The sequence below is a fragment of the Nomascus leucogenys genome, chromosome 21 (assembly GCF_006542625.1).
Source record: "Nomascus leucogenys isolate Asia chromosome 21, Asia_NLE_v1, whole genome shotgun sequence".
Classification (NCBI taxonomy): domain Eukaryota; kingdom Metazoa; phylum Chordata; class Mammalia; order Primates; family Hylobatidae; genus Nomascus; species Nomascus leucogenys.
In genome coordinates this window covers 748,971-774,999 of record NC_044401.1, presented here as the reverse complement: position 1 = coordinate 774,999, position 26,029 = coordinate 748,971, and the positions used below count along the sequence as shown (strand labels likewise).

General features: G+C 37.6%; 1 protein-coding gene across 2 annotated transcripts in view; it reads left to right on the top strand.

Moving 5' to 3' along the window:
* Nucleotides 1-24,011, top strand: part of GTF2E1 (general transcription factor IIE subunit 1) — a 38,023-nt gene extending 14,012 nt beyond the window's left edge. Inside the window, exons 3-5 of one of the 2 annotated variants that reach the window (XM_003261874.2) lie at nucleotides 11,615-11,816; nucleotides 17,341-17,582; nucleotides 21,977-24,011. In XM_003261874.2, the coding sequence (XP_003261922.1) occupies nucleotides 11,615-11,816; nucleotides 17,341-17,582; nucleotides 21,977-22,404 (872 nt within the window). In that variant the 3' untranslated portion in view covers nucleotides 22,405-24,011. The remainder of the gene's footprint in view (nucleotides 1-11,614; nucleotides 11,817-17,340; nucleotides 17,583-21,976) is intronic. The other variant, XM_030801714.1, reaches the window with a different exon arrangement.
* Nucleotides 24,012-26,029: the final 2,018 nt, after the last annotated feature.

The window sequence follows — 26,029 nt, the reverse complement described above, 5'->3', positions numbered from 1 at the left end:
GATGGGGTCGTTTGTTTTTTTCTTGTAAATTTGTTTGAGTTCTTTGTAGATTCTGGTTATTAGCCCTTTGTCAGATGGGTAGATTGCAAAGATTTTCTCCCATTCTGTAGGTTGCCTGTTCACTCTGATGATAGTTTCTTTTGCTGTGCAGAAGCTCTTTAGTATAATTAGATTCCATTTGTTTATTTTGGCTTTTGTTGCCATTGCTTTTGGTGTTTTAGTCATGAAGTCTTTGCCCATGCCTATGTCCTGAATGCTATTGCCTAGGTTTTCTTCTAGGGTTTTTGTGGTGTTAGGTGTTACATTTAAGTCTTTACTCCATCTTGAGTTAATTTTTGTATAAGGTGTAAGGAAGGGATCCAATTTCAGCTTTCTACATATGGCTAGCCAGTTTTACCAGCACCATTTATAAAATAGGGAATCCTTTCCTCATTTCTTGTTTTTGTCAGGTTTCTCAAAGATCATATGGTTATAGATGTGTGGTGTTTTTTCTGAGGCCTCTGTTCTGTTCCATTGGTCTGTGTATCTGTTTTGGTACCAGTACCATGCTGTTTTGGTTACTGTAGCCTTGTAGTATAGTTTGAAGTTAGGTAGTGTGATGCCTCCAGCTTTGTTCTTTTTGCTTAGGATTGCCTTGGCTATACAGGCTCTTTTTTGGTTCCATATGAACTTTAAAGTAGTTTTTTCCAATTCTGTGAAGAAAGTCAGTGGTAGCTTGATGGGGATAGCATTGATCTATAAATTACCTTGGGCAGTATGGCCATTTTCACGATATTTATTCTTCCTATTGTTGAGCATGGAATGTTCTTCCATTTGTGTCCTCTTTTATTTCATTGAGCAGTGGTTTGTAGTTCTTGAAGAGGTCCTTCACATCCCTTATAAGTTGGATTCCTAGGTATTTTACTCTCTTTGAAGCAATTGTGAATGGGAGTTCACTCATGATTTGACTCTCTGTTTATTATTGGTATGTAGGAATGCTTGTGATTTCTGCACATTGATTTTGTGTCCTGAGACTTTGCTGAAATTGCTTATCAGCTTAAGGAGATTTTGGGCTGAAACGATGGGGTTTTCTAAATATACAATCATGTCATCTACAAACAGAGACAATTTGACTTCTAGTTTTCCTATTTGAATACCCTTTATTTCTTTCTCTTGCCTGATTGCCCTAGCCAGAACTTCCAACAGTATGTTGAATAGGAGTGGTGAGAGAGGGCATCCTTGTCTTCTGCTGGTTTTCAAAGGGAATGCTTCCAGTTTTTGACCATTCAGTATGATATTGGCTGTGGGTTTGTCATAGCTCTTATTATTTTGAGATACATTCCATCAATACCTAGTTTATTGGGAGTTTTTAGCATGAAGGGCTGTAGAATTTTGTCAAAGGCCTTTTCTGCATCTATTGAGATAATCATGTGCTTTTTGTCATTGGTTCTGTTTATGTGATGGATTACCTTTATTGATTTGCATATGTTGAACCAGCCTTGCATCCCAGCGATGAAGGCGACTTGATCTTGGTGGATAAGCTTTTCGATGTGCTGCTGGATTTGGTTTGCCAGTATTGTAGTGAGGATTTTCACATTGATGTTCATCAGGAATATTGGCCTAAAATTCTCTTTTTTTGTTGTGTCTCTACCAGGCTTTGGTATCAGGATGATGCTAGCCTCATAAAATGAGTTAAGGAGGATTCCCTCTTTTTCTATTGATTGGAATAGTTTCAGAAGGAATGGTACCAGCTCCTCCTTGTACCTCTGGTAGAATTCAGCTGTGAATCTCTCTGGTCCTGGACTTTTTTTTGGTTGGTAGGCTATTAATTATTGCCTCAGTTTCACAGCCTGCTGTTGGTCTGTTCAGAGATTTAACTTCTTCCTCATTTAGTCTTGGGAGGGTGTATGTGTCCAGAAATGTATCCATTTCTTCTAGATGTTTTAGCTTATTTGCGTAGAGGTGTTTATAGTATTCTCTGATGGTAGTTTGTATTTTTGTGGGATCGATGGTGATATCCCCTTTATCATTTTTTACTGCATCTGTTTGATTCTTCTCTCTTTTCTTCTTTATTAGTCTAGCTAGCAGTCTATTTTGTTGATCTTTTCAAAGAACCAGCTCCTGGATTCATTGATTTTTTTGAAGGGTTTTTTGTGTCTTTATCTCCTTCAGTTCTGCTCTGATCTTAGTTATTTCTTGCCTTCTGCTAGGTTTTGAATTTGTTTGCTCTTGCTTCTCTAGTTCTTTTAATTGTGATGTTAGGGTGTCAATTTTAGATCTTTCCTGCTTTCTCTTGTGGGCATTTAGTGCTATAAATTTCCCTCTACACACTGCTTTAAATGTATCCCAGAGATTCTGGTATGTTGTGTCTTTGTTCTCATTGGTTTCAAAGAACATCTTTATTTCTGCCTTGATTTCATCATTTACCCAGTAGTCATTCAGGAGCAGGTTGTTCAGTTTTCACGTAGTTGAGCAGTTTTGAGTGAGTTTCTTAATCCTGAGCTCTAATTTGTTTGCACTGTGGTCTGAGAGACAGTTTTTTGTGATTTCTGTTCTTTTTTTTTTTTTTGAGATGGAGTCTCGCTCTTTCACCCAGTCTGGAGTGCAGTGGCGTGATCTCGGCTCATTGCAAACTCTGCCTCCCGGGTTCATGCCATTCTCCTGCCTCAGCCTCCCGAGAAGCTGGGACTACAGGTGCCCACTGCCACGCCCGGCTAATTTTTTGTATTTTTAGTAGAGACGGGGTTTCACCATGTTAGCCAGGATGGTCTCGATTTCCTGATCTCGTGATCCGCCTGCCTCGGCCTCCCAAAGTGCTGGGATTACAGGCATGAGCCACCGCGCCCGGCCAATCTCTGTTCTTTTACATTTGTTGCGGAGTGTTTTACTACCAATTATGTGGTCAATTTTAGAATAAGTGCGATGTGGTGCTGAGAAGAATGTATATTCTGTTAATTTGGGGTGTAGAGATCTGTAGATGTCTATTAGGTCCGCTTGGTCTAGAGCTGAGTTCAAGTCCTGGATATCCTTGTTAACCTTCTGTCTCTTTGATCTGTCTAATATTGACAGTGGGGTGTTAAAGTCTCCAATTATTATTGTGTGGGAGTCTAAGTCTCTTTGTAGGTCTCTAAGGACTTGCTTTATGAATCTGGGTGCTTCTGTACTGGGTGCATATATATTAAGGATAGTTAGCTCTTCTTGTTAAATTGATCTCTTTACCATTATGTAGTGGCCTTCTTTGTCTCTTTTGATGCAAAGTGATTCTTAAATACTTTGTTAAAACAGCTTATGGTTAGTAATGCTTGGTCAGCTTCTCATAATATTGTATAGTTTTATTTAGAACACTTATTATGTTGGGTCCTTTTGCATAATCAGTGTGTTCAGTGTTCATGTCATTTCCAGAAGTTTTTTGGCTTTTCTTTTCAGCAGTGGCTGCAAGACAGTAAAATGACGGGATGTTAAGATTCCAGAGCCCTGGCTTTTAGTCTTAGTCATGTTGGTAACTGTTACCTTGGGCAAATCCTGTAACCATTCTTGACCTTCTTTTAGCATGTGTAAAATGATAAGTTCATCCTATTCTATACCATATATGGCTTCTCTCAACTCTAGTTTTATACTTACTCTTTGATTTGGAACATATTTGACATTCTAAAAGTATGGAGAAGCTTGGGGGTTTTATCACTGGTTTTAGAGGATTATGTTAGTCACTTTGGGTTAATTTAGAAGCCTTGGTTAGGGATTGGAACCCCCCAGTTATAGTATTCATATAGAAAATATGCTCTGTTTAATTATGTCATCTTCAGAAACACACAGGCATAATGGAGAATAATATTAATAATTTTAAGCAGTCTTATTTTTCCAAGCTCCCCAATTCACTACCTTCTGCATATATATATATATATTCTATTGGCTATTGTCTTTCAGATAGTTGAGATGTGTTTGATTCTGCATGCTGAGATGAATTTGATTTGGGCCTAATTTAGATAATTTATTGCAAGCTTTAATATTTGTCCATGTACTATCCTTCAGTTTGTTGTTTTTTGCCCTTCTTCCCCCATATTGTACCTTTTTTCCCCTTTATAATGAGTTCCAGAATGGAGGAATGATGCATGATTAGACCAAATCCAGGTAAGTTCCCATTTAAGGAAGGACAAACTAAATTGAATTTTGGGTGGTGGTTTTATGTATTTCATAAAATATTCAGTGGGAGGGGAAAACAGTGTCTAAATATGCTTCCTAAGCTATGTGGTGGTTGGATGTTTACAGTGCAGTAAAATTAATCATATATGTTAGTGTTATGTCTTGAAATTTTAGTTTCCTCCTTATCTCACTAAAATCCTAGGAGTTCTGTTTCTAGCTACTTAGTTTTAACATGGAACTGTGAAGTGTCTTTTGTTTTTTTCTTTTTCCTGGAAGCTTTTTGAGTAAAGGGGAGTAAAAAACTTGGATTCAAAGTTTTTTCATAAGATTGTCCAGAAAAGTTATGCATGCCATTATCTCTTGCTTAGATTTTGCAAAGCTCTCTTAGGTAGTTTCCTTGCTTTCACTCTTGCTTCCCATGTAGACTGTTTGTCATAGCAACTAGTGATCCTTCTAGCATATCAGGGCATGCCACTCTTCTGTTAAAAATCCTCCAGAGGCTTCTTCTTTCCCTCAGAAAAGTCAAAGTCCTCAACAGAATTTATAAAGTCTTCTATTTGCTTCCTCCCCAATTTCCCCTTTTGGAGACTATTTCTATCATTCTCCCCATGTTCACAGCAGCCTTATTTGTGCTTTGTGTGCACCAGGCATGCCTTTACTTTATTTGCCTTTTTGCATGCTATTTTCCCTTGTCCAAACATTTGCATGACTTGCTCCCATCTTTGAGTCTCTGCTCATACATTGCTATATGAGAGAGGCCTACCCTGAGTTTCCTATGTAACAGAGCAATACCCCTTTCCCTTCACCTTCTTCCTTCCCTGCTTTTTTTCCCCCGTAATACTTATATACTACTGATGTGATTTTTTTGTGTCTTGACTACCCCCAACTAGAATGTGAGGGCCATGAAAGTAGCTCAGAAGATGATTGGCTGGACTTGGGAAGGCTGAATGTCGGAAGCCCTGGGGATATCAAACCCACTGTTCTGGGGTGAGAGCTCTGCAGCAGCAGACATTTGATCCTCCCTGTTTCCTTGGCCAGCCTTGAGGACATGGGCTGCAATATGAGTCCCACTTGAGCACTGAAGCACCCTGTGCCGTATCAAAGCATTTGAGCTTATTTTGATTTTTTAAAAATTTGTGGGAAAAATGGCTGAATAATATTTCAGTTGCAACTGATACCTTTGACAAATATTTGTCAGTGAATTGTGAGCATTAGCTGATGGCTTATTCATTGTATATACTGGACTGAAGAGAGAAAAATATAATGCTAAGTAATGACTAATTGAGGATTTGACTAATAATGTCTTCTGTCCTAGTATCATGTATCTATGTCCTTTTTGTCAACTATACGTTTCCAGAGCACACACTTGTCAAACTCAAGAGAATAAACAAGTTTTTGGTGGGGTTTTCTTTTTTTTGCTTTGGTTTTATTTGTATTTATTTATTCTCTTGACTGAATATCCATATAATTACAGTGAGTAACATGTTTGTTAAAATGAAATATGTTGGAAGCAGTTAAGTTGAAGGCCTTGGCTGGTGTTATATATACCATTTAAATTTTCTTCTGTGTTTAGCAAAGGAAAAATGGCAAGTTTCAAATTTCGCTGAGCATTACTGTTTTTTTTTTTTAAATTGTTGTTACCAATCCCCTCCCCCCACCCTCCCCACCCCCCAATTCATTTTTGCTTTTGCTTTTTTTATTTTGGAGAAAGTTAAAATTAAAATGGTGTAGAACTCTTTCCCTTTCCCCTCCCTCTTCTGCCACTGTCCCCCTCATCCCCACAATTAGGTCTCCATTTCTTTTCTCATTGTGGAGTGATAACTTACCTTCTGTAGAAGAATCCTGAGTCATAAAATTGGGACATTCCTATGCTACTGAATATATGACCCTAAAATATAGCTTTGAAATATCTATTTATAAAAGATATTTTTTGCTTCCCACTTTCAATGCCTGTTCGTTATCTGCAATTGGATTTATTTTTATTTGTTTGGCAAACCTGATAGGTTAAGACTTAGCCAAGTAAATGCCAGGTATGTGACAGGCACTTATGTTTGTTAAATAAATTATTTGTTATAAATCTTTTCTCCTTCTATTCAATATTTTTTAAAAATAGGGCTAATGTATATACATGGGAAAAGTTTGCTAAATTGTAGCTGGCAGGGCTGATAGGAAGTTGGAAGAGGAATGTATAATTCAGGATAGTATAGTGAATTTAGTCTTTTGAGACAGAAAGATTTGTATTTGAATCCAAGTTTAGTGATTTTTGTTTTCAAGCTATGACTTGGTAAACTTAACGCCTCTTAAGTGTTCATTTCCTTGTATGTCAGATTTGGATAGAATTATTGCATAGATTTGCTTCTGATGAATATATAGGAATATTTGTAAAGTAGCTGTCTTAGTTCTTTTTGTGGTTTCTGAGTATAGCTGATCAAACAAGTGTGTTGTTATAGAACTCCTTTTTTCCTCCTAACCCCATCATTTGTCAAGCTTTGCCTAAAGAATCTTTGTAGCCTTCATTTTCTCTCTGTTGCCACATTCTTAGATCTAGCTTGCATGTTCTCCCTTGCATGCCTTGGATTCACCATTTCTGGGTTTTGCCTTCTTGATCTTATATGTGAAAAGGGAAAAATTGTGCAGAGCTCTGAGTTTCAATTCCAGTTTCTTCTCTCATTCTTGAGTAGTATAGTCTGTGTACACTACTTAGTGTAGAATGGTCTAGTTACAAGAAAAGTTGGGATGTTTTCATATTGCTTAACAGCAGCTCTCTAACAGGTGTAGGCCTCAGAATTCCTTGTGTAACTTTAAAAATTATAATTCCTGGGCCCCACTCTGGACCTCTGGGATCAGCATTTGTGGCATGGAGCCTGAGTATAAATTCCAACGGGGATTTTTATGCAGACACTCAGTTAAGAACTGCCTTATTGGGAGGCCATCTCAAGCCACTCAGGCAGATCAATATATGTAAATATTAGTTTTTGTGACCTCAATGTCTTCCCTAACACCCTTCTGTGGCTTTCCTATTACTAAAGAATAAAGTAAAAATGAAGCTTATCATTCAAGACCAATTTATGGTCACCCCAGTTTATCTTGTTAATTCTGTTTTTTTTTATCATTCGTTTTGATAACTGTTTTCCTATCAGACTGAAATTGCAGTCAATAAAAAACAGAATTAACAAGATAAACTTATGGTGACCATAAGTTGGTCACCCCAGTTTATCTTGTTAATTCTGTTTTTTATCATTCTTTTTGATAACTGTTTTCCTATCAGACTGAAATTGCAGTCTAGCATCATTTTTCAACCACCCTACTTCTCTTATGATGATCTAGAATGTCCTGTTTCCTTACCTGTTCATCTTCTTCTTCATCTTTTATCTTCTAAACTATCTCAAAAAGGTTTACCTTCTCGGTAAGCTTTTCCTAGTGTCCTCAGCTAGAAGTCACATTCCTTCTTTGAACTCCAAAACATTTGTGTACTTTAGTTTTTGCACTGATCCCTGATTGTTTTATCTCCAGACATCTTTCTTCCCTACTAAAGCTTCTTGTTGACTGCTTCTGTCTGTGTATGCCACCACCACTCTTTCAGTAGCATGGGTGCTTGCTTGGTAAATAGTATGTGCTGGGTTTCCATGTCCTCCTGCCCCTTGCCACTTGCCCCTTCTGATTTCAGGAAAACTGATTTGCATTTTTACAATGCGTAGTGAAATGTATAAAAAATGCTGCTGGTATACTAAACTGGTCTTAAGTCATTTTCCATAAAATGTCAAATTTCTTACTTTTCTTGCATTTTTTAGGGTCCAAGAAGAAAAATAAGAAATTCTACATTTGGCTTTGACAGGCTTCTCATTTACAACTAACGTTTTTGTGATAAACACAGGGCTCAGAGATGTCAGGCTAGCTTTTCCTTTTGTAATATTTGCTAGATGTGGTAATTATTGGGAGACTATTCTCCATGGGTCTCTCACATGTTATGCATGTCTTGGCAAGCAGAGATACAGACTGACTGCTTTTTTCCTGGACTATCATTTTCAAGAATGTTTATATAACGAGCAGCCTTGGAAGACAGAGATAGTATTTCTCTTCAGAGCAAAGAGCAGGTTTGCTTATGGTCCAGTATAAAAAGTGTCTCCTTCCAGAGCATGTTTACATAGAGTTTATAGTAAGTAAGGATAATGCCACCCTCCAGTGCAAAGAATGGGCATGCTTATGCCCATTATAAAATATTTGAGTTCCTTTTAAGCTCAGGCTCTCTTTCCTGTAACACAGCCCATTGCATGTATAATTGTTACCTGGCCCTTCTATCGCACCCCATGGAAATTGGGGCATGGGGAACTGGCTTAAATACTGACACTGGCTACTGCTATTTCCTTGAGTAGTAAAGTTCTTTGTCTCTGACCTAGGGTCTTGTGTCTTCTGCCAGTATCCATGAAACTGGCAGAATAACTTGTTAGCTTACAAGTAGGGTAAAATCTCAGACCCTTCACAGTTCTTAGTAATAATGTTAAAGCTGCTCTTTTCATACCTGCAAAATCAGCCCTTCTGTAAGTAACTCTTGTTAAGTTTGGTTGAGATTAGAATTTAGGTGCCTTATGACTATACACTTTGTTTATTTTTCCCCCTATTCTTTTTCATGAAAATAAATTACTCGAGTTAAAGGACTGTCATTCTGAGATTGCCCTTCTGTGAAATAATGGTATTAGTAGTGTTCTCTTTCTCTCTTTTCCCCAAATAAAAGCACTGCTGTTTTATGAGGATGAGCTACACTGACAAGCGTGTTGATTTGTTTACTTAAAGCTGAATTTTGGAGTACATATTGTCTTAAAATGAGAAATGGGGTATTTGGGAGGACATTTTTTTAAAATTCAGGTATAACATGACTTTTTAATGATAAATTAGATAAATAATAAAGCATGTTGCATAATGATAATGCTAAGGGAAAAGAAAATGAAGATAAGATTGTTTGGGTGGACAAGACAGTATTGAAATTTTAGATAATGTTGGCTACGGAAGGCCTTACGGTGGCTTCTGAGTAAAGAACTGAAGTAAGTTTGGAGATGAGCCATGTGATTTTCTGGAGGGAAGGCATCTGGGTAGAGGGCACAGCAGTGCAAAGGCTCTGCAGCAGAGTGTGCCTGATGGGAAGCATTGAGGAGGCCGCTTTGCGATGCTTTGAAAACAGATAATGAGAGGGTTGGAGTATTGACCTTTGTTTTAGCTGTGTTTCTGTATTTTACCCCAGAGCATTTGCTTTTATGTTTATATATTAAGCACCTTTCCATTTGAGAAATGGGATTCCTTTCTTTAAAAACATATTTGAAAACTACAGAACTAGATAACTCATCTTCCAAACTATTCTTAGTTCTCGTTGACAGCCTCTGTAGGTCCTTATTTTTCAACAGTCAATTTAAGTCCCAGTCTCACATTGGTGTGTTTTTTAATTCAGCAGGTATTCGAGAGCTATATTCAACCCTACTTTATGTGATTTATTTTTAAGCCCCCACATGATTATATTCCTCGCTTCTGTTGAAGAGAAGAGGCTGAGACAGCTTGGAACAGTTGGAGAATAATATAAGATAACATTCTACCTAAAACCTTTCTAGCCAAGGTTGCTTCTTACCCTTTGTTACCAAATATAAAAGCTAGTTTTCAACTCTTGTTGGCCTTTTAATATTAGGACCATACATTTCCTTGAAACACCATCCTATCACTCTGGTTGCACCATTTCTCTTTCTCAAGGATTCCTCATTCCTTGAGTTTATGCCTTAACTGCTTCTTCTCACTCTCCTTAATCTCTTCAGATGCTCCTATCTACTATATGGCTTCAGTTACCACCTATAGGTTGATTCTCATATCTAAATTTGTAGTCTAAACCCCTCTCTTGAGCTGAATTGTTAGTATTTGTAATAAGTTGGCTTTTTACATATTCATTTTTATATTTAAAGCAATTTGATATCTTTTACCTAAAAAAAAACAAAAAAACTTGTTCTTCATCTCTTTACTTTGGTATAATAGTATATTCTTGTCCAGTTGATTAAGTTATAATCGTTATGTTGGTGGCCATTAGTCAAAGACTATCAGGTACACACCTGTAGTAAACAAAGTTAGGTTTATTGATGCTTTCTGCAGCAAGGGAAGCCACAGACCATGGGGAAACCATGAAATGTTGGTAAGATGATGTTGGACAGACTTAGAGAATGTGGGCTTTTGTTGGGTAATTTTGGGGAGGATTCAGGGAAGTGATGAAGGTTTCCTTTGGATTGGATGCTGTGAAGAAGTGGGGATAATTCTATGATTGGGTATCTTAAACTTATCTAGGAGATGACAAGAACAGGGTGACGCTAAAACTAAATGGTAAAGAAGCAGCAGTCACTTGTGCAAGATGGGACTTTTTTGTGGTTTGCATGGAGTCCTTGCTTTTGTCTGTTCTCAGACACAATTCCACAGTGGCTTGGGTTTGCCTCACTTTCATCATAGTCTGATGTTGGTGATCTGTGAGATCTTGTTTGACAGAAAAATGCCACAGTCTAGCTGTGAGTGCTGAGCCACCTCCTAGCTGTGAAGGGCTGCATTTCTCTCTCTTTCTCACTTATTTGGGATAAATGTAGATTAGGTGGCATTTAGACAATAGGAAGATGTATTTTAGGGTATTTGAACAAATAATTTACATGCTATTGTCTATGTGTGAGGGCCAGTAAAGAAAATTATTATACTGGTAATGTATCAGTAGGATCTAGTGTTATGTTGAAGTAGAGATCACTTGGTTGTTTATTCTTTATGTATCAATCATGCATGGGGCCTTTTATAGCTAAATGTTTGAGTACTTAACTATTTGCCAGACACTAAGTACTTACATGTTCCCTTTTAATCTTTCGAGTAAGTTGAGTCAGAAAGGAAGGATGCATATTCCTGTCTTTGGGAATAAGAACCAAACTGAAAATCCAGGTGTGGCTAGTGGTGTAGACTGTTAAGTAATGTTTAAGGGTGTGAGCTTTAGCATAATAGATTGAATTGATTAGATACAAATGGTTAATAAATTTTAAAAAATAGCCTGTGACAATGTTCGGGATGACCAGAAACTCTTGGTTTTAGGTATTTATTTGGCTTTCCCCATAATGTAGGCCCAAATGTGTAATGTGAAAAAAAAAAAAAGAGAGAAAAGCTGCCAGGAAAGGGTACAAGTTGTGGTGGTAAGCGCTAAAGAATTTGGCTTTAAGTTAAAATAAATACATGTTAGAAATATTGTGATTAAAAACTTTGCTGAAGTTAGGGATGAAATTACTTTGAAATACATCAAAAATGATAGATGGATAGATATGTGATGAATAGCAAAATGCTAATTGTAGAATCTAAATGGTGGTCGCATGGCTGTTCACTGTGAAATTCTTTCAACCTTTGTGTATATTTGAAAGCTTTAATAATAAGATATTGGGAGAGAGTGGAGGTATAAACTATCTGCTAAAGTCTTCTCTCTGACCTGAGATACTTGTTTTCTCTGTAGGAACTTTCCGCTGTACTTTTTGCCATACAGAGGTAGAAGAGGATGAATCAGCAATGCCCAAAAAAGATGCACGCACACTTTTGGCAAGGTTTAATGAACAAATTGAGCCCATTTATGCATTGCTTCGGGAGACAGAGGATGTGAACTTGGCCTATGAAATACTTGAGCCAGAACCCACAGAAATCCCAGCCCTGAAACAGAGGTGAGTGTAGGCCCTGTGCTCTTACTAAGAATGCTTTACAACCTGTTTTTGTTTTAACTACCTGTACCTCGGAGAACAAGAGTGGGTAATTTACTAGGAGACTCAAGACTGTAATGTTACATAGGTTTTCACTTGTGCCACATTTGTCTTAACATGTGCCTGTGATGAAATTTGTTTGTTCTAAATGCAGAACACTGTGGACTTTAGGCAAAAATCTTTAAATATTTAGGTTTGACTTCAAGTACTCATTCTGCTTGGGCCTGCAGCAACTCAGCCAATTGTTAGCTCATCCTAAATTAGTTGTGCTGCTTGGGGATATTTGAATTTTCCTAGCCAGCTTCTGAAGGCTGAAGTCCTTTAAGGAATTCAGCATTTCCTTTTTTGTTTTTGAAGCATTTTAACCACCTTTCTTTCTAAGTTGTAATTGCAACTTCCTTGAAAGTAAAGTATAGCTGGTGTTACCTATGGGTTAATACTCCTAACAGTGGCTCCCTGTTTTTATCAGTGTTCCCTAATGTTTGAATTTCAGAGGTAGCCTTAGTTTTGCCATGCCAGAAAAAGTGGTTTATATTCTTTCTTGAAAAGCATAAATGAAAATTGGGGTCAGGGAGTGCTCTCCTACTCTACCCTTTTTTTTCTCTCCCACTCTACCCTTTTTTTTCTCTCCCTCTTCCCAGCATCAAGTAAGGGATATCTTTATTTAACCTTCACTTCACCCACTCCCTTCCATAAAGCTCAACAATCAGGCTCTATTTGTATAGTTTTTAGGAGCATTCTTAGTATTTTATTTCCTGTGGTACTGATGTTACAGAATAGCCAGTCCTGAGTAAATTGGGCTTCTTTTAAATGGTTCAAAGCAATCCAATCCTACAGAAAATTTTGTATCTGTAAGAGTTATGGATTTTCTAATCCAGTACCATGCGTCAGTTAGGATGCCTTTGCCTATGATAACAGAATATCCAACTCTAGTTGGAATTAGAATCCAGTCTGGAAGTAGATTGAACAATAAGAAAATTTGTCTTGCATGACTAGAAGTCTTGAAGTAGTACAGTTCAAAACTGGTTAATTTCACAGCTCAATTATATCTTCAGGGATCTAGATTTGTTCCATCTTTATACTCTGCTGAACTCAGCCTGTTGATTATCCTCTTGGGACCATGAGGGGAGCTAGCCTAAGATGGTCATGTATTTCTAGGTGTCACATGCAGATGAAAATGTCCAAATGCAGAAAAAGGGACTGTCCCTTCCTTGTGTCCTATTTTAAAACTGAAGAAAGGTTTCCCAGAGGGCCCCCTAGGATACTCTATTTATCCCCCAATGTCTCACTGGCTACAATTGTTTTATATGCATATTTCTAAACCAGCAGCTGGCAAAGGAAATGGGATCACATGACTGGTACTTAGACTAGTTAAGGTTTACCTTCTAGGAGTGGGGAAGGTCCCAGAGCTCTTTGGAGCAAATTGCCATTGGTATTTTAATAAAACCAATAAGCAAAGAAAGAAAGGAGCCACAGTGGATAGGAAACTAATAACATCTGTATCACAGATAGCCTTAACTTTTGGTACCGGTTATTTATTTCTTTTTGTATAAGAAAAGGAATTCCTCTTTTGAAAAAGAAATTTATTTCTTTTTTTATCTTTTTCAGTCCTTTTAAGTTATATTGTAGCTTTAACATACAAGCTTATGAGAGAAATTGATTTTACAAAAATACAAAATTTTCTAAGCTTATGGATTATTTCATGTTGAAGTATGCGTCAGTGTACTATCTGATTGCTTCCTACACAATATACTATCTGAATTATTCTGATGTTTCCTCTCCTACCTGTAGTTATTTGTCCTGTTTATCAAGATGCTGCCGCACTACAATAGCATTCAGTCACCACCACCACTGGCTTCCTGTCTCTAATGTTCTCCACCTACCACAATCCAGCTCCCCTTCCAGGATCTTTATTTCGATATCCCCCACTCACTGCAGGCCTGAGATGAGTCTTACTGGTACAGTGACACCAGAGGCCCAACAGCAGCTCTCTGTATCAAGTCACCTTCTTCTTACCAGGAATGGTGGTGACTCCAGGGATGAAGAAGAACCAGGAAGTAGAGGAAATAAACTGATCAGGAAAAAAGGATACCGAACAATCTGGTCATTAAGAAAAAAGGGAGGAAATGGAGGCAGACAAGAAAGACAGAATGGGGTTCCTAGAGCTGCCAGCCAGACCAAAGTAAAATCGTTTCCGTGTGGTCAGGAAAAAAGCCATTAGGTTAGAAGATGTTACCCAGGTTATAATATCCCCACCAAAGCGTCTGACAAATTCCACTGCTTGGATATAACATCCTGGAGGTGGTATTGATTTGGCCTTTCTGTACTATATGAGTATGAAGTTTTGAAATGGCCCATCCTGCCCCAAGGATGTAATAGTCCATCCCGCCTCGGTACAAGAGAAGAGGCACCAATAGAACGGTATGGGAGCTCAGAGATGATAGCTTTTTTTTTTTTTTTTAAATAAGTGGCAATATTATTAGTTTGATTACTGATCTGTAATGAGTTAAATTCTAGCTTGTCCCTAGATCAGAAACCAGGGGCTACCTCTGCAGAACTGTCAGTAGGCCTAACCCAAGAGTTGATGGACAATTGTATCCTTTCAGCAAGTCAACCTATTGATGATATATAAAAATCTTCCTGTCTTTCTAGAGTGGAATTCCTTGCTAGTAACCTTCCCTTATTCATCATGTCTTAACACTTACCTTAAAGATTTTTAAAAATTTAGTTTTGAAATAATATTCCCCTCTCATCTCTAAGTAAGAGTTATATCTTTTAAAAGTTCCAAAATTTCTTAAATAATATACAAAGATTCAAATATGAATTGTCATTTTTGTCATCTTAAATTAAAATTGTTCCAAATTTTAAAATTTGTTTGACTTTTGGTCAAATGTCTGCTGCCTCAAACTGGAATAAAACCCATCTTGAATTTCTGTGACAGAATACTGAAAACAAAAGACTTTTTAAAAGTACTCTTGTGTTAACATTTATTTTAATTCTGTTCTTTTCTGTCTAGCTTTCTTGTTTTTCTCAAAGTACTCCTCATACCTTCATAAGATAGTCTTTGTAGTCAATGCTAAAGATAGAGAATAGAGAAAAACTCTGTGTTCAGGATTATATATAAAGAGAAACAGTAACCTCAGAGTGAGTGAGTCATTTAAGTCTGGATCAAGGAAAGATAAGGATGTGGTTGGCCCGATCAGAGAAATATGCCTATTCTGTCTCTCCCAGGTGGGGTTAGCTAACTCAGGGAGAAACATTTTTGGGGGTGGCAGATATATAGAGCAGGCTCAGCACATCAAGATGGGGATGTTGGCTGAGGATAGAAGAGGCGTTGAAAGGAGTCAGAGAGACAAATGGGTGCGGGAGGAGAGGCCAGAATGTAGAGTAAGCACAGAAACATAAAAAACCAGATCAGACCAAGAGAGAAGAGAAAGAAAAGTGAATGCTGAAGGAGACAAAAGTTCAAAAAGCCAACCTATACAAAGTAAGCAGCGTCATATTACAGTGAAGGCAGCCACATAGCCTTTAAAAGACCACACAGAACAGATAGAAGATAGAGAATGACTAGGGACAGTTAATGGTTAAACTGAGATGAACAAGAAATGATATACAAAGTAACATCAATGAATGCAGAAAGAAATAGCAGAGAGAAACCAGTTATTTGCAATTGTAGCATATGACTTCAGAATATAGCAAAAAAAAAAAAAAATAGATGGATTGGATATATTTACAGAGAGATGCCTCATAGGCCTAGACTTAGAGTGGAGAGCAAATAACTGGTAGAAAGTAGGAGCAGTGAGGAGGCAAAAGAAGTGATTGAGACGTGGAACAGGTAGAACAGGTAGAACAGGCACCGGGAAGAAAAAGGCTGTGGGAGAAAGTGGTTTACAAAGTAGCCCTGGGCACAGAGGTGGAATAATGAAAAGAATGCAAACGCAGTACCTGGAAGGCATGGATTAAATGACTGGATCAGTGTGTTAGGCAACTGGAGATAACATTATTTTTTTGTTGCGCAAGTAGCACGGCCCTATAGATATCCAGAGGCAGGACAGGATAGGTGGGATAAGCTAAGCCCAAGTTTACCTCCAGAGGATGGTCAGAAACACAGTGTAATTAGGGAAAGATGTGATAGGCTAATCAGATACACGACACAGACCTCAGCTAAGTATGAGTTAGAAAACCCCAGTAGATAAGAATTGGACCCAGAAAGAAGTGAAGAGTAAGGGAGTAAGCAGAGATGAAGTAAGACAAAAGTGAAGGCAAAATAGTGAATGGCTTAGGAGGAAAGACTAATGAAGTATTTATTAGATTCAGAATGAGTCGGGGCTCCACACAGGAGATAATTCAGGATCCATGGAAAAGAGTGAGAAAAACGGACAAAAAATAAAGGAGAAACATGAGGCCAGGTCAGTCATGGACACTGAAAGAAACACCCAAAAGGTTTGGAGTGAGCAGGCAGTTCAAGAAACATGAAGATGGTTACAGGATAAAAAATAGCTGTACAGAGAGGGAGGTGGAGAAGCATACATAGAAGTTGAAGTGGAAAGCATCAGTAGCAGGCAGAGAAAGGCATGAGCTCAGACAGAGAATTAGGCATATTCAAAAGAATTTGGAACAGATTGAGAGTGAAACAGGCAGGTAAAATGGGGAACCATCAGAAATACTGAAAACTTGGCCTAACACAGAGGTGGGGGGGAACATAAGTGACTAGAAGATAAGGAAATGATCAGACTTGGAACAGGCTAACAGACAAAGAAGATCATGGGTGGTAAAAGTAAAAAGCAAAATAAAATAGACTGAGAAAAACAGACCATTGTTACTGCAGAGTAGAATCAGTGGTTGGAGATGGATACAGAGTATCAGCATAGATGTGGAGATAGAAACATACAACTCCATAGAAAAGCAGCTAGTCTGTGCAGAGGGTTATACCTTACTGCTTGAGTGGTGGGAGAAGAACATTGGTTGAGGTCAGGCTTTGTAGAATAGTTTTCTAGCTTTTTCCATGATCAGCACACAAAAGAAAGGAAAAAGCACACAGAACCACTTTGAATTATTCAGGGTTGAGCTGAGATAACATTTTAAAAAATACAGTGTGTTTTGTTTTTGTTTTTTAAACAAAATACTGGGAGAGATTTTTGTCAGACTAGTGGCTTTAAGTAGATGATGTCACCATATCACTTTCTCCTTCTCCAAGTATTAATAGATTTATTGAAACATCTTAAATCTATAAAACCTCAGTCATTTATATACACCAGAGGATCCCATGTTTGAGGAACTTAAATATAAATATGATGTGTTTTTCTAACATATGCACCTTTTACCCTGAGGTATAGAAGCACTTTCTTGGAATTGTTAAAGCATGTGTGCATGATTGCTAGATAGCATTTACATGTAGTATTTCAGTAATTGCCTCCCTAGCTGCCCTTCTTTTCCAACACCAAGACATTAATTTTTCTTCTTCCTATACTCCTCTATTTTTATATAGCAAGGACCATGCAGCAACTACTGCTGGAGCTGCTAGCCTAGCAGGTGGGCACCACCGGGAAGCATGGGCCACCAAAGGTCCTTCCTATGAAGACTTATACACTCAGAATGTTGTCATTAACATGGATGACCAAGAAGATCTTCATCGAGCCTCACTGGAAGGGAAATCTGCCAAAGAGAGGCCCATTTGGTTGAGAGAAAGCACTGTCCAAGGGGCATATAGTTCTGAAGATATGAAGGAAGGTAAGAGTAGAAGTCAGTGAAATGGATGTGTCTTGGGTTCAGTAGAACACGAACTTGGCTTAGTGGGAAACTGCCTGGGCAATTCTGGATCTGTTCTACAGAACAATTAATTGCATTATATTAGGAAGTAAGAAATTGAGCAATAAGATAAAAGCCAACTGGTATACTTGCATTGCCCTTCAACTTAGTGAAAATAACAAATAGCCTTTTAAATTTTCATTTTTAGATTTGAAAAATTGTCATCTTTTTATCTTAATTTCTTGGAAACATGCTCTCTATTGTTTTCAAGGTAGCCATACTCACTTTTCCTTTAATCTTATATTACGCTGACTTATATGCATTTAATGTTTCTGAATTGGGAGCCAAAACTATACACTACCCCAAACTTTATGTTGTCTCTTCATAAATACCAAGAAGTGTGTGCTACCTGAAATATATACAAAGAGACCACATGAATAAAGGATTGAGCATTCTCACGGTCCAAGATGGTTAGCAGAACTTTGTTCTAGAGGATTTTGGAAATTTCTGAGCCCTAAAGGGTTAAGAATTGCATACTAATCTTCAGAAGTTAGAGAACTGCAAGATTTTACTTTTTAAGTTTTAGTCTAAGTTACTGCTTTCAAGACTGAGTGATAATGGTTTAGGAGTATGTAGAAAATGGGAGGCAAAAATGGATGACGATGACTCAAGCTAGAAAGTAGAGAGGAAGGGTGTCTCTATTTCTGGCTGAATTTTATCAGTGTAGCAATCTATGTGCCACTACTCCCAAGTTAATATATCGTTACTAACTTATCACCTGAGTTTGGTGATATGTTAGTGCCAAAGAATAATCAGTAACTGAAAGCCACTTGTTTTTTGGCCTTTCTCCTAGCCTCTCTTCCCTTCATAATTAGCATTTAGTATATGTGTATACTAGAAATTGTGAAGGTAATGTGGAGTTTGGTAGTGATGGTAAAGCAGGTAATACCTCTACTGTGATTCTCTTTGATATATTAATTTTAATAAGAAAAAGTTTTCCAAGGCAACCGTACTTTACCCTCCTTCTTCCTCACTGATTAACCTGCTATGTTGGTATTTTTTGATGGAGTCTCGCTCTGTTGCCTAGGTTGGAGTACAGTGGTGCGATCTCGGCTCACTGAAACCTCTGCTTTCCGTGTTCTAGTGATTCTCTTGCCTCAGCCTCCTGTGTAGCTGGAATTGGGTGCAAGCCACCATGGCCAGCTAATTTTTGTATTTTTAGTAGAGATGGGGTTTTGCCATGTTGTCCAGGCTGTTCTCAAACTCCTGACCTCAAGTGATCTGCCCGCCTTGGCCTCCCAAAGTGCTGGGATTACAGGCATGAGCCACTGTGCCCAGCCTGTTATGTTATTTAGATTGAAGTTGTTTTAGATTATACAGTAGTTAGGCTATACTACTATTTAATACATTTGTTTTCCCCAACTTGGCTTCTTGCCGGTTCTTAAAGCAGCCTTCTTTTCTTTGAACTTAGGAAGAAAACTGAATAAAATAAAATTATTATTAACCAACATTATATATTAAGCTCATAAGTTTAACATTCTAGTTTACAGTTCCTAGAATGATAGAATATGAATCGTATGGGCCTTAAATAAGTTATCTGGTCTACTTAAGTTTTGTAAATATTTATTTCTACATAAAATAGGATAGTATGTTGTCATGTCTAAATTTGTCTTAAGTTTCTTGATAGTAGAGCAGACTCTATCCAGTCAATGTATGAAGTGGGTCTTACACTTGATTTTCTTCAAACTTCAAGTCATGTTAATATCTTTCACAATTGTATTGGCTTCAGTCATGTTCTCATTACTATACTGAAGAAAGTTCTAATTCCTTTTGATTGTTTTCCTTAAACAGTTCTCTTTTCTACTGCTGCCACCTCCTGCAGTTTTTGTTTATTTTTGTCTTTTTCTGGACCATCTCTAATTGTGATATACTTTACTTGAGACATAGTGACCAGAATGATACATGTTGTTCATGCATGGATTCACCATTGATTTGAGTTTTATTTCCTGTATCTTTCTGGTTTTTACTTGAGATTTTGTTTGTTGCTTTGGTTCTGGAAGCATGTTAAGACCAAAAACTTCTAGAAACATGTAGAGGTACTTTTTAGGTTCTTCTGTGCCTTGAATCCAATAGCTTGGATCATATCTTTCAGTATATTTTAGATTATTTTTCTGTAGGCTGATTTTCTTGCACTTGCTGAAATAGAAATAGATCTGCTACTTTTCTGCCCACGTATACAACCTTCAGCTCTTCCTATATTTTTTTCCTGCAACTTGGCCTTTCAGTACCCACAATTGCTTAGCATCAATTCCGTGAATACAGTTTCCCAGTATACATCTTCCTTGTAATTTATAACTCTGTTGAAAAAGACTGTTCCTAGAACCACTGTTTCTACTTTACCATCCAGAAATTTGCTCATTTATCCTTGTTTTTTGTTTTCTGACTTCATCTGTAACAGAGTAATTCTTTTTTTCTCCAAACCTCTCAAGACCCTTGTCAGAAATCTGTTACATGTGACTTAATTTAGTTTACAAAACTAATTTTCTTTTTCCCTAATTTTATATTTAAACATTAATCAAAATACTGTGTTGATATTATTGAACTATTTGGAACATTCTTTTAGAAGCAATTATTGTCTTAAAGGCTTGCATGCATTCATTACCTTCTTTTCTTTCTGTTGTAATGCTGCATTGGCAGTAAGCTCTAGGGAGGAGGTTCAGCCTTTGACAATATTTTGAAGTAGTTAAATTTGATTTTAACTCTCATTTTGACAGTCATGTTATCAAAAGCCTCTTTTCTCTGACCTAAACTTTTAACTTGTCTGCTTCTGTTTCCCTTTCTCTCTCTTATCTGCCTAGTATCTCATTTTAGGAGTTCTATGCTTTCTAAAATGTCCAGGGATTTAGCTAATTCATTTTAATGTGTTAATGAGAAGATGCTTTCACTTTATCCGTAGTCAGAATTGACCATTTCTGAGTCTTCTCTTGATGATGATGATGCTGCTGCTGATGATGATGATAGATAACACTATTCTAAGTGCCAGGCCCATTTTAGACACTTCACAGTTATTCACTTAATCCCCACAGTAATCTAGTGAAGTAAATACTATTTTCCCCCTTTCTGTACTTGAGAAAATTGAAGCGGAGAGATGAAATAACTTGGCCAAAATCATACAGCTAAATAGTGTTAGGATTTGAATCAGGGAGTCAGGTTCCAAACAATACTTTAAATCTTTTTATATATTTTAAATGGCAGTATGTTTGGTAGTATTATCAGAATGCAGAATGCAGATGGTTTTCTTAAATATTTCATCTGCAGTTTATCAGGTAAGATATGTACACAAAATGATAGGAGGTTTGTGGTGAGAGAAGCTTCATTCCTAAAATTAGATTCCTTTTTTAATAAAGAGTTTGAAGTATGCTTAGTTTGCTTCATGAAAATAAAACTCACATTTATTCACTCATTTGTCAAATGTTTATTCAGTGCCTAACAGAGTGGCAGGTACTATCTAGGTAAATGGGATATATCCATGAATAAACAAGATAAATATCTGTTGTGGTAGAACCTACATCCTTGGAAAGGGGGTGACAAAGACAATAGATGTAAGTTATTCATTATGTTAGGAAATAAGTGCTATGGGGGAAAAATAGAGCATTGGGAATGTAGGGATGGGATACATTTAAAAGGTAACATTTGAATAAAGACATGAAAGATGGAAGGAAATTAGCTGTGTGAGTACCTAAAGGAAAAATATTCCAGGCAGAGGGAACAGGCAGTGCAAAGGCCCTGAGGTAGGAGTGTGTCTGATATGTACAAGGAATACCACAGAGGCTACTGTGGCTAGACAAGAATGAGCAGGGGAAAGAAGTAAGAGGTAGATGATCAGGAAGGATTCCAGATGATTTGGGACCCTATAGGCCATTGCAAAGCTTTTGGCTTTTACCTTGAGTGAGATAAAGAGCCATGTTTTGATTTTCTATTATGCCAGCTACTGTAGTCGATTCTTCATAGACATTATCTTACATGTTTTTATCCAGAACCTTAGAAAGTAGATGCTTTTATCACCTCATTTTATAGAAAAAGGTATTGAAGTTTAGAGATTAAATAACTTGCCCAAGATGCTTGCATATAGAAGAACCAGGATTCAAATCTATGCTATAATACTCTTAAAGCCGGTGTACTTGACCATTATGCTACTTAAGCTCCAGTTTGTAAGAAATACTTTGAATATTTTATGGATAGCAGCTCAAAAATGGAACCAGTGAAGTCTGTTATTTTATCGTATTATTTAAATATATGTTAAAATATTGTTTATATGTTATGAAGAAATGCCATTTATATTTAAGGATATTGACTTTCTGAGTTTTACTCCCCAGGGGGCGTAGATATGGACGCATTTCAGGAGCGTGAGGAAGGCCGTGCTGGGCCTGATGACAACGAAGAGGTCATGCGAGCACTGCTCATTCATGAGAAAAAGACTTCCTCTGCCATGGCTGGTTCAGTGGGAGCAGCTGCTCCAGTGACCACTGCCAATGGCAGTGACTCGGAAAGCGAGACCAGTGAGTCAGATGATGATTCTCCACCCCGTCCGGCAGCTGTGGCTATGCATAAACGAGAAGAGGATGAAGAGGAAGATGACGAGTTTGAAGAAGTAGCAGATGACCCAATTGTCATGGTGGCTGGCCGTCCGTTCTCCTACAGTGAAGTGAGCCAACGGCCAGAGCTAGTGGCCCAGATGACACCAGAAGAAAAGGAAGCATATATAGCAATGGGACAACGCATGTTTGAGGACCTCTTTGAGTGAGCTTTCCCTACTTCTTTCTCCTTTCTCTAATGCTCAGTTCAAAAAGAAATGTCTCATTTTTGAAGAAAAGTATTTAAGTGGCTTTCTGCCCCTCTTGATGTAAACAACTGTCGATCCTTGTGCAAAGAATGATGGTAGAGAGTTTGACTTTTATGCCAGAAACTTTCCCAGCAAGGTAGGGTGCTGGGAATCCTACCCTTCCTTGCTGTCACTACAGTATTTATATTTTACTGTATTTACTTTTTTTTTTTTTTTTTTTTTTGAGACGAAGTCTCACTCTTGTCCGCCAGGCTGCAGTGCAATGGTGCGATCTCGGCTCACTGCAACCTCTGCCTCCCGGGTTCAAGCGATTCTTCTGCCTCAGCCTCCTGAGTAGCTGGGATTACAGGCACCCGCCACCACGCCCGGCTAATTTTTTGTATTTTTAGTAGAGACAGGGTTTCCCTGTGTTAGCCAGGATGATCTCGATCTCCTGACCTCGTGATCCACCCGCCTCGGCCTCCCAAAGTGCTGTATTTTCTTATCTAATTTTTTTCTTGCCTTATTAAGACATAATTTTCTCCCTTCTGAAATGAGTGAGGGAAGTTCATAAGGTAAATCCTTCCCATCCATCTGTTTACTACAGTGGGTTACAATAATTCACTGATCACATCCATTTTATCTGTTCTAGCCAGGCATTCCAAGTAATTTCTTATACTGCTGCCCACCAAAGCAGCTTGCCAACAGTCAAATCATTGATTGGGGGAAAAATCCTGAAACTTGCTTAGAATTTGAGCATTTCCTCAAAATTAAGATGGGGCAATATGTAAGGGGAGGTGGGAGTGTGTGTGGAAGGGGGATAGATATACTTGAGTCTCATGATTAATGTCTAAACCAGAATTTGTGTCTTTAGAACTGACCAGACTGGTAGATTTTATTGTATTGCTTAACGTCTTTTGGTTTGGATTTAGGATGATAGAAAACAGAAAGTATAATTGGTAAACCCTTAGGAAGAAATTAGAAAAACATGGACATAAGACAAGAAGTCTGTGTAAAGGGTTGAAGAGTGACAAGCATTGGGAACAGTGCCTTAGAACTGTGTCAGTTAGTCTGATTTGGAAATCCTTTATATAAAGCTGAGACTGGTTCTGGTTTTGTTCCCTTTGGGTACAGACCTCTTGTCAGTGCTATAAATTGTTTAATGAGGCCATTCCAGCAGAAATAACAGAATAATTGATTACTCTTCTCTCTCTCTGTCACTCTCCCTCTTTCTAAACATCATTGAAGGCTGTCTCTCTTTTAATTCTTGTCAGACATGATATTTTAGGGTGAATCCAGTATACCATTGAGCATTGTAACCTCAAGAAACAGTTTATTTTGGGTTCTGATATGTAGCATGGTATTTTCCCTAAGGCAGAACTTTAAAAATAAAGAACTTTCACACAAGGGTCTATAACAATTGTATATCTTACAATATTTTTCGTTGCATTGTAATTTTTAAGTATTTATCATTTTATAGTACACGTGTAAAGAATATATGAGCCTTGTATGGAGTGATGTTTCATTTACCTGGGTTGTATTAATGACTGAATGTTGACAGTAAATCTGTTTTATACTGACTGAAGTTTGTTCATTTTAAGCTCTGTAACATCTTGGGGCATATTAAAATGAATATTCTTCCCATTAAAAAAAGGACTTTTTTATTAGTCATATTTCAAATAATAGATGCATCATATGGGATCTAAACTTTTTGTGCAGTAAGATGCCTTGTACCTTGTATACGTAAAGTATTCAACTTTTACACTTGATCTCAGCCAAAAGGCCAAGAAGCAATGGTATTCAGCTTTTAAACATTGTTTTTTAAACTTTTATAGTTCTAGAAGTTAATTTAAATAAAATGGTAATCAGATGTTAATTTTTAAAATGTAGTTAATTTTTTAAACTATTTTTTGTAAGTGTGTTCGTGTATATGTAGAATTCATGTTATGGAAAAATGTCTCAAGTGAATATGGAGGTAAGAATGGAGGTAAGAATAAAGGTATTCGTTGCAGCAGTATTTGAAATAGAATAGAAAGATAAATATACTCACTAAATCTGTATTTAGTCCTAAGTACTCAGGAGGCCAAGGCAGAGGATTGTTTGAGCCAGGAGTTCAAGGCTAGCCTGGGTAACATAATGAGATCCCATCCCTCCCCAAAAAAGAATGTATTGAGAGGAAAAGATATCCATAATGTGTTAAATATAGGATTCAGTTTTTCTAGGGGTGTGTGTGTGTGAAGAAGAAAGTAGCTAACATATAGTGAACTGTGTGCCAGACACTATTTTAAGTGCTTTATATATGTTAACTCATTCAATCTTTTATAATCTGTGAGGTAGGTATGCATATATAAATATATAAATTAGGGATGAGAATTACAGTGATCTTAATATATTATGAAAAAGATATTTTCATTTTGAAAAAGAATCAAACAGACATTTAATGAAAGAAATAGTAGAGTGTCAAAAGCAAGGTCTTTTTAGGTTGATGCTAGGATTTTGGGGTGAGTAGGCCCTCATTTAAGTAAAATGAAAAAATCCAGAGTTTATCATTTTCTTGGATAAACATCTCTAAATTTATACTCAAAATCAATGGGAAGATATAATTTAATAGGTAACTACCCCCCTTTCAGTGACATCTAATAAAACTCAATAGAATTTATATTACTTTATCAGATAGGTTTGTCTCTTGAGTGGCACAATAATCTGGTGAGGAGAGACAGTCAGTGACAGAAGGACCAAAAATGGGAGCCCTGCCGATTAGCCTCTGAAGCTCTAGTAAGGGCAGGCTCACACCCAAGGTTGGTAGTTACATGTAGTCACTGTGTCTCTTGACCCCGGGAAAGCTAGAGTCATCACCACACACAACCCATAAGCGATGATGGAGGAACTTGCTTTCCCTGAATGTGGTTGACTATGTTCGTGTATCTCTAGTGTCAGCTGAAAAAGTGTCCCAACTTTCCCACTGTCCTTTAAGATTTAAATAGAACTTTTTATCCTAACATGTTGGACTACTTCTTCTAGTATCATTTCTTTTGGGAGATGACAGTTCTTTTTTGCAGGTGGTAAGGGACCGGGGAGAGTAGGCAGGGAGCTTGTATCCTCTGGCTTTGCCTTTCTGCTTCCCTGGCTTTTCCATCTCTCCTCTATACAACCTGTCCTTTATTCCCCCTAGTACCATCAACACAAGTTTGTGTAGCAGGTCTTCCCTGAAGTTTTTACGGTAGTGAGCAAAGGGAGCGGGGCAATGAGAGAGAGATTTTTGTTTCTGTATTCCTTTTATTTTTAGTTGACACAATAATTGTACATATTTGTGGGATGCAGAGTGATTACCTCTTCCAACTTTTAGGCTCAGGGGTATATGACGTGCAGGTTTCTTATATAGGTAAATTGCGTGTCACAGGGTTTGGTGTACAGATTATTTTGCCACCCGGGTAATAAGCATTGTATCAGATAGGTAGTTTTTCGGTCCTCACCCTCCTCCCGCTGTCCACCCTCAAGAAGGCTCTGGTGTCTGTTGTTCCCTTCTTTGTGTCTACGTGTATTCAGTGTTTAGTTACCACTTATAAGTGAGAACATGGGGTGTTTGGTCTTCTATTCTTGCATTAAT